This window comes from Asparagus officinalis, chromosome 4, assembly GCF_001876935.1.
Source record: "Asparagus officinalis chromosome 4, Aspof.V1, whole genome shotgun sequence".
In the NCBI taxonomy this organism is placed as follows: Eukaryota; Viridiplantae; Streptophyta; class Magnoliopsida; order Asparagales; family Asparagaceae; genus Asparagus; species Asparagus officinalis.
This window is the reverse complement of record NC_033797.1, coordinates 43,771,277-43,781,006: the sequence shown is the minus strand read 5'-3', so window position 1 is coordinate 43,781,006 and position 9,730 is coordinate 43,771,277. Positions and strand designations below refer to the sequence as shown.

Here is a 9,730-nt window from a genome sequence, read left to right as displayed (position 1 = left end):
GAAATGTGGGAGAGGGATTGAGAAGAGAGAAAAGAGGGAGAAAAGAGAGAGGAAGCTTATCGAAGGAGAGCGAGAGAGAGAGGGGAGTGTCGAAATTATAAGGGTTAAGATTATTCTGAGATGGATTAATTTTTGAAGCAAAAGGAGGGTTTTATTTGGTATTTGGGCCATGCTCAAAATTCAAAACCAAAATCCCAAGAAACAAACTTAAAAAAAAAAACATCAACCGATATTGCGGATATCGGGATATATATCAGATATTAGGGGTGATGTATCGAAAAAAACTTCTAAAAATAGAAAAATGCTATAACTTGTAAATATCATTGTGGGCTATTGTAGAATTTGATATATTGGCTGCTTTTTATGTGATGCCTCCTACCCTGTCCTTAAACTCTCCGCTCCCCTATTACCCTCCATCTGCCTTTTTGTCCTCTCCTCTTTCCTTCACCTGTTCGATAAATTGTCTCGAGAAAACTTTCTCTTCAACTACCATAGGAGGATTAAGCAGGAGTTGAGGGGTGAAATGAAGGGAGGAGGAAGAAGATGTAGGGGGTGAGGATGAGATTATCTACTCCTATATACTTAAAGGAGAACCCAAAGAATTATTGTTCATGCTACAGTAAATGCTATAGTAAATACTATAGTATAAACAGTAAATCAAATATGGTCATCTGCACCCGAAGTTACTGTTTATACTACATTATTTACTATAGCATAAACAATAAATCAAATATACTCCTCTATACTTAAAGTTACTATTAATAATGCAGTGATTTATTGCATCATAAACAGTAAAGCAAATCAATTGTATTAAAACATTGGATCCATTTTAAGTATAGAGAAGTAGATATGATTCCTAATTTTAAGCATTAAATAATTAAATTAAATGTATTAAAACTTAAAAGAAAACAAGTTCAAAATGCAACGCTTAAAAAAATAGGAGGCTGTGCTTTGCGGGGTGCACACTAGTTGGTGTAATAGAGGGAGAGGAGATGAGGGGTGGAGAGGAGATGAGGGGTGAGGGTATATGTGAAATTTCACAAAAAGTATCAGCTGGATTCTCCCGAATGTGTGATTTTGCAAATATGTAAGCAAGTTTATGTGGTTTTCACATTAAAAAAAATAAAGATAGTAAATATAAATTTAAGAAGTAAGGTAATCCTTATAAGTAATGCACAAAACCTGTTTGTTGAAGTTGATGACACGCTGATGATGCTGTAGCGAAGGTTCACAGGATGCATAACAAGTAACAACTTGTTTTTCTTTTTTCTTTTTTTTGGAAATCCCAGATATTATTATTATTATTATCATCAGAAAATAAGTTCAGAAAATATTGGGCTGTGGACCTAGAGTTGGCCTATGGACCTCCACAGCTTACCAAACGGCCCAAACCCAGAAAAACCCAACGTTAAACTCCCATCTCGTTAAATCTTCCGCATTCCAAATCCTGTGCCCAACAATCCCACCCTACACCCCCCCCCCCCCCCCCGCACCGCGTCAGCCCGCCGCCCCTCAGGTCAATGAAGAATCCTCCGCCGCCGCTGCCTCCCGGCCACAACTCGCACGGCCAAAGCCACGCTCTCCAACAACAACACCAACAGCAAGCAGGCAGCTCTTCCAGCAACAGCATCTTGCTCCTGCCCATCAATACCAACAGGCAGCAGCAGCAAGCGAGCAGCAGCAGCAGCATATCTCAACATCCCAGCAATCGCACCCCAACACCATCCCAACATCCTCAGCCTCCACAGCAGCAAGCGATCTCCCGTTTCCCTCCAACATCGACGCTCCACTCCGAGCCCCCGGCCTCGATCCCTCCACCTCCAGCAGCAGCAGCAGCAGCAGCAGCAGCACCATCAGCCCTCGGCCGTCAGCTCTTCGTCCTCTCCGTCGCCGCCGCGGCCGCGCCGCGCCCTCCCGCTGCCGCGCACCACCTGCAGATCCAGCAGCAGGCAGCGCAAGGCGGCGGCGGTCAGGCAGGGGGCAACCTCCGTGGAGGTGCGAGATGGCGCATCAGGACGCGATGAAGGTTTGCAATCCCGATGTCAAGAGGCCCTTTGCTTCCGTTGAGGACGCTGTGATCAGGTAAACCCAGGGTTAGGGTTAGGGTTTCCGATTTTGGGCGGTATTGGGATTTCTCTGTCTTTCTGTGTGGTGAAAATTGGTTTCTTTCTTTCTTTCTGGATTATCTTATTTGGTTACTGCTGGGGCAGTTGCGCCTTGACAATTATTAGATAAGAAGTGAAGTTTCCATATGAGATGAATTTGAATAGAGAAAAGGAAATGATTTTTTTTTTTCATTTCAATAAACCATGTTGTTACAATGATTTTGGATACACAGCATGGCGTTATTCATGTACTTTATTCTTAAAATTTGAGTTTCTATATGTTTGGTTGATTTTCTGAGCTAGGTTACGGCGAGCCGTTTTACTTGTTACATGGTTTTGTGAAAATTCAAGAGAGTTAATTCAGCAAAATGTGTGTCAATTTGCTAAAATTTAGGATATCAACAGAAGGAGTTGCACATTTACCTAGGCATTGATGAATGGGTATAGTGAAAGAGTCCCAAGGGTATGAACGTGAATGTTGTGCAATCTGAGAATATGTATAAAAAATGTGCTCATCGATGAGCAAACCCTGGCAAGTTGAAAACATAAATGAACATATTGAGAGGAATTTCAGGGCATTTAAATGGCAGATAAACTGAGGAAAGTTTGTCTTGGATAGGGGCACTGATCTTGAGTAATGTGATTATAGCCAGCAAAAAGATCTGAGAGAAAACTTTTTTAACATTATTTTTCTGAAGTGGTGGCTGCACCTGATATCAATAGTTGAAGTAGCCGGTGTCCATATATTTCCGAGAGCTAACAGATCTCATGTCAGAGTCAAACTCAAATTTGCAGTCCCATTCTTTATCAGATCAACTCAAGAAGATCAGCTATAATCCTTAGAGATCATGTTATGCGGTTAAAGTTACACCGAAATTGAGGTTCCAGTCATTTTAGTTGACAGTTATATCTTAAAAATTACTACTGTATATTGGATAAACCTTTTTTTGTAGTTGTGGTTATTTTTAGTTTCTTATATAGCCTGCGAACTTATAGAGGGTTAGAAGTCAGTTAACAACTTGACCTTTAAGATTTATAGTTATGCTTCACCACTATCTAAATTTGATTGAGCATTTTGTTAGTACTATAAATTGTGTAGGGGTGAAAAAGTATGTCTGGAAAATGTAAATGTTAGAAGAAGAAAAGCTGTAATGGTTTGTATATATACATGAAGTCTTCTACTTTCATAAATATTGTATACGAAGCACATTTCTAGCAAATGAAAGTGAAAAAGTCATGTTAGGATGACGCCAATTTCAAATGTAGACCAACATTTTTTGTTGGTCTTACCCATAGAACTGGAAACATAAATCTCCAAGGATAGAAGTAGGTCTTCCTTCCTGAAGAAAGTATATCTCAAATAATTAGATCATGATGCCGAAACAAGGAGAAGAAGAGAAGAACACAAGTGGAACAAGGATAAAAACTCTCTCAAAGGAATGTACCTAAGAGTAGAGATCAATAGAAGGGAACTCATGTCACAAAAGATAACTTTTCATTCAACTTGAACTAAAACTTCACGAAAGATAATTTTGCATTCAACTTGAGCTAACTCATGGTTCATAAAAGAAGAGTTACATAGAGTTTCTAATAGCTAGCAAAACTCTCCTTTAAGCATTAATTGCTCTCAACAAATTATAACATCTAAAGTAGAAGCTACAAATAGCTAGGCTAGACTGTCTAATCTGTACGTCCTACAAATACAACTTGCACATGCATAATGATCTCTAAAATATGGAAACTCTCAAATTGAATTATATATCACTGGAAAGCTTGTTAAGTGTAATTTTTAACATTTTATGAGTTAGATCATTTGGATTTCTCTAGAAAAAATTACAACTGAAAGAATGCCGAAGGGTCAGGCAGACTAGTTGAGCTCAGCTCTGCCCCATGCCTTGGGACACACTGACATTAAGAACCTGTAATGGAGTGTAGAAACCGACATTAAGAATGAGATTGAGCAAATGAAAAGTAGTGCATTGCATGATGTACAGGCTAACATCTCGGAACATGTGAGGCCAATAGAAGCTTGGGTAATCTCTTGAGGAGCTTAGTTGGCAAGAACATTGGTCAATGTGATTTTTCTTTGCCTCAATCTTAGTTTGCCTATAATCACTCATGTAGTTAAACAACTGGTAGGAGCCCTTTTGAAGTAGTCTACGGGAGGAACCCAATTAGTCATGTGGGTTTAGCTCCTTTTTGTACAATTTATCATGATAGCGGAGTTGCTGTTGATAAGCATAGAAAACCGGCCATATTCAAAGAAGGTGTCTTGTTTTAGTTTCATCTTTGCAAAGAGCGCTTTCCACACGGTTGGCATGACAAATTAAAGCTAAGGGCAGATTTTCTTTGAAGGTTCTTTGTCGCATAGATGACAATGCTTATAATATCAAACTTCTAGGAGATTGACGCCTTGGCAAGCTTCAATGTGCCTGATCATTCTCCATATTATGAAGAAGAAGATTTGAACTTGGGAATGAGTTCTCTTTTCAGGGGAGATGACAATGGAGCGTCCCAAGCCAATGGGCATACCTGAGGTCAACCGGCATGCCTACTCTTACTTCAGGTGTAACTTTCTCTAGAGAAATCCAAATCATTAAATAGGGTCTTTCTAATTTAAGTGAGTTGACAGCTGGAAACAACATTGGACATGCTATTCTTGGTTGTCTCTAATTGCATTGTTTTTTGCATAGGAGAAGAACCCCTTGGTTTTATTTTATTCTTTGTTTCTTGAAGTTTTTTTTTGGGGGGGGTAATGGCCAATATAAACTAAAGTTCTGTCATGCTTTTACTGTTAGTAATTCAAAGCAAGAATCTTATAATCAGGGTAAATTGTACAAAAATGACATTGTTTTATTTTTTTCACTTTAATGGTCCCACTTATATAGCTTCAGGTGTAATGGCCAATATAAACTAAAGTTCTGTCATGCTTTTACTGTTAGTAATGCAAAGCAAGAATCTTATAATCAGGGTAAATTGCACAAAAATGACTTAGGGGCTGTTTGTTTCCTTTTTTTTGAGAGGAAAAGGTGGGGAAAGCCTGCCAAAAGTGCAGTTTTTGGCAGGCTTTCCACCCAAATCGTCTCTAAAAGAGGCGATTTGGGTGGAAAGCCTGCCAAAAGCTGCACTTTTGGCAGGCTTTTGACAGGCTTTCCCTATCTTTCCCTCTAAAAAAAGGAAACAAACAGCCCCTTATTGTTTTATTTTTTTCACTTTAATGGCCCCACTTATATAGCTTCACCTAAATGGCCCCACTTGTAAAACTTTTCACTTTACTGGCCCCACTTGTAAAACTTTTCACTTTACTGGCCCCACTTGTAAAACATTTTATTTTAATTACCCCACTAGTAAAACATTTCATTTTAACGATGTCACTTGTAAAACATTTCACTTAAATGACCCCAATTGTAAAACTTTTCACGTAAAATGAGTAACAACAAGCATTCATACGCTTAACTTTTTTAACTAATATGTCTTAGGATGACATTAACTAAGCAAAAACTAAAATTATAAATGAGAAAAACAAATCTGTAACAAACACAAGATTAATTCTCATTAATACTTAAAAACTTCAATTACAAGATGAGCATTCATATGCTTACAAGCTTGACTACACCAATCCACTCATTTCACATATATTTCATAAAAAATACTATGAAAAAACCACAAAAAACACCCCAAATACAACTAACAGAGTTCTTCTATTTGAAGATACATAAGGGTAGGTGACTATAAACTAATGATGTGCCAGAGGTAACAAATGACTCCATAATGTCACGTGACCGCTCACATGGAATATTCCCCGTATATTTTAACATATCATTAACGTTTTGAACTTTAAGTCATTAAGTTGCAACATTTGTAAGCATTTGGATTTTTATTGAAAAGTTTTACAGGTGGGGTCATTTAAGTGAATTTTTTTACAAGCGGGGTCATCTAAGTAAAAAGTTTTACAAGTGCAGTTATTTAAGTGAAAAGTGTTACAAATGGTGTCATGTAAGTAAAACGTTTTACAAGTGGGGTCATGTAAGTGAAAAGTTTCGCAAGTGGGGCAAGTGGGGTCATTAAAGTGAAAAGTTTCGCAAGTGGGGTCATTAAAATGAAAAAAGTGAAACGGTAGGTCATTTTTTATGGAATTTACCCTTTTTTGTTAAGGAAATGTGGGTCATACACACACACACACGTATAGACACACACACACACACATTCATATACACACATTATACATATACATACACACACATTATCTATACATACACATACATATACACATTATCTATATACATACGCATACATTATGTTATTTGTGCACATCATTAAAAGGATCCTGTACACACTGTAATGCCAAGCTTACCTTTGCTAATTGTTGGTAGTGATTAGGCTGCTTGGTTACGTTCTGTGAAATCTAACTGGCATGTGCATACTGGTACTAAATTACAAGGCATTGCAAGTTTAACATCATGACCATAATTTTATTGCATTCTGGGGGTGGGGTGGGTGGGGACAACCAGCCACTAACAGATAACAAGATAGATTAGTAGTTTTTTTTTCCGGACAAGTTCACAATGTTCTGGATATCAGTTTACTATTTCTTTCATTTGAAAGGGGTCAGTTAGAGTTAAGGGTGTTACCGGGAAACACATTCTCAATGACTGCCCTGTGTGTTTACCCTTTTAGTCTTATTTGTTCTTACAAAGAATGAAAAGTACCTAACAGTTGATGAGACCTCAATTTTTATACTGAAATTATCTTGTATAGTTTATTCTTTATGAAGTACTGTTCTTTAAGAATAGTAACTTGGGAAATTGAAACCTAAGGAGACATGGTGCATCCATGCATACTGTTGTCTACTCTGTATAACATGTCGACGTGACCCTGTGGTTTGTGAGGTCCCACCTATCGGTCAATGTAAGTACCAAAGTCTATTGTAGCTGTTGTACAATTGGCTTGACTTTTCTTTTGATAGGTTGAGTGATCCCCGTTTTTTGGTCAATCTGAAACTTGAACTGGATCAGTTGGGAACTTCAAACAAATTGTTTTGATATACTTGTTCTGATTTTTCATTTCATGTTTTTTTGTGGTGTCAACCTGGCTGTGATTCCCTTGACAACTAGTATTGCTTATCATTTGTTTTTGGTTAAAACTAGTGGGTCTACTTGGGACCTCCACCAAGTAATATGTAACTTTAATTTTCAGAATTTACTCTACTCAATTGCTTTTGGTAATTTGTGGCAATGTGATTTATGACTTTCTCTGGTATGATGCGCAAACAACTTTGCCTTGGAAATACTTGGAATTCATTCTTTCATCATATCTGGTCTTTGCCTAAGTTACCTTTATCTTCTTATATCATCATTTCTGTCTTTCAGTTTGAAGTTTCTGGTAACATGCGAAACATGGTTTGCATAGTTCAAGAACTTAGTCAGTTAATTGGTGTACCCAGTTTATATAATCCTTGGGTTTATGGGTAGAAAAATCCCTATTTGGCTACAATATAACATATGTCAAGGGCATGAATAAAATCTGTAACATATTATGGTCAGAATCTATATTGGTTCCTGTATATCATGGTTATGAGAAATATCTGTTTGCTTCTAACTCTTCAATTTGAGACACTGGTTTTGTCTCCATAGGGTAAGTCTTCGCCACATAAAATGAATGATGTCTTTCATGGATCCATTAATTTATTAGGATTTCTTGAGATAATTAACATCAGCATATAATACTGATTTATGCAATTATAGGTATTATATTACTTGTAATTGTTAGAGAAAGCATAGACTGGAGTGACAAATATGTTTCCTGTACTATATCATGCTTTTAATGCTGTATCTATTAAGCTCCAATGGAAATAGCAAGCCAGATCCCAGAGAAAACATAGGATACGGATGCTGAGTAAACATGATGTAGGCATGCATGTTGATGTGGATGCCCTGGAATAAACTTAAGCTAGAATTACATAGAAGCTCACTCATTCCTGAATTAGAAAGTTTATTGCATGATTCCTCCCTCAAAAATGTTAGCAGCAGTAACTTATGGAGTTATAGGAATTATTACACTATGGACTCTTATTGAGCATATACCATGTGAGACTATCTGTGCAGGATTTAGAAGAAATTAATGCTAGTGTAATTATGAGTATTCTTTCATGATTCCTTGCTAAAAGAAAATAATTCTAGTGATGAGTTAATTTGTTAGTTCATAGGAATTATTTGTAATCATGACTCTACTTGAGCATATCCCATGTGACATTATTCACTGGGGATGATACGCTAGAACTTACCAACGATTTACATTTATTAAAGAAAATTGCTTTTGAAAGCCCTTTATTCATCCTACATTCCTATGCCAATGTTGAGCAAAATATCAGTCTCAGTCCAGTTTGAATCCAAGACACAGCCTGGTCATGCCCGAGCTTTACATATACACAACACATGTTGCACATGATAAAAGACCTCGATGAACATGTCTTCATGTCAACCACTATTGCGTATATGGGTATTATGTTATTCTTCATGTTAGCCACTATTGCGTATTGCATGTCTGGGTATTATATTGCGTATATGGGTATTATGTTATTTATTCACTCACAGAGAGATAAAAAAATGAACGTTGAGTCTCTTATCCTCTAGTAACATGTATTTACAGTTTCTTCTCGCTGCAGTAACTCTTGTGCCACTCTCTTGCTATTTCTTCCTTTCTAAATGTCACCCCCACCCCACCCAAAAAAAATCAAAAAAAAAAAAAAAACATGCGGCTCTCTTCCCCTTCTGAAACCCTTTTTTTGCGCCTCTTTGTTACCTGTGTTCTTGATAGTTACATGACATAAAGAGGTGTTGTTCTTAACTGGGGGCAAAGATGGTAGGTAGTCCTCTACATGTCTCATGGATCTATTAGCAAGCAGGCTATGTTTTTCTATTCTTCTCAGTAATATTTCCTTGATGTGCAAGTCACACAAGTAAATGCTTATGCTCAAAATATATTTGAATTTAGTGCTGAAGTAATTGATGTTATTGCAATAGCATGTTTATTCTGTGTTGTCAGCACATATGATTGTCTGATACCTTGATGCTGAAGCATCTGGCTTACCGGTACTCTCACATTCCCGTTGTCGAGACACTATAAGAACTATAGCATGCCAGAAACAGGGAGTTGAGGTTGTTAGACCTATACCCCGAAATGCTCCCAGCATGGCAGGCTATGGTTCCATTCTTCTTGTTGCTGGAGGTACACATACCTCCAGCAACAACATGGCAGAAACGGGAGTTCAGGTGGTTAGACCTATACCCCGAAATGCTCCCAGCATGGCAGCCTATGGTTCCATTCTTGTGTCACTGGAGGTACACACACCTATGGTTCCATTCAGTGTGGAGCGATAAACGAAAAATAGATGCTGAGCCTGCAATATGTGATAGTGGCACTGAAGTAGTGAATCTATTGGCACCACAGCAGTGGCATACAACGTTGGACAAACTTAGCTAGAACATCGACCAGGATGGGATGGCCAGGCCCCGGTTCCTAGGGTTAGGGTATTCCCTATGTTGAGCCTACTCAGATCAGAAATAAACTTGTTGATCCTCTTTCGTCTATCGGCTGGCTTTAAGCAACCTTCGCATTTCCTGCTG

General features: G+C 37.9%; 1 protein-coding gene across 1 annotated transcript in view; it reads left to right on the top strand.

Annotated features, from left to right (window-relative positions):
- The window catches only part of LOC109838590, a 15,906-nt gene that overhangs the window by 4,326 nt on the left and 1,850 nt on the right, over positions 1-9,730 (top strand). The window contains exon 5 of the mRNA XM_020407022.1: positions 1,658-2,082. Coding sequence (XP_020262611.1) covers positions 1,658-2,082 — 425 coding nt within the window. The remainder of the gene's footprint in view (positions 1-1,657; positions 2,083-9,730) is intronic.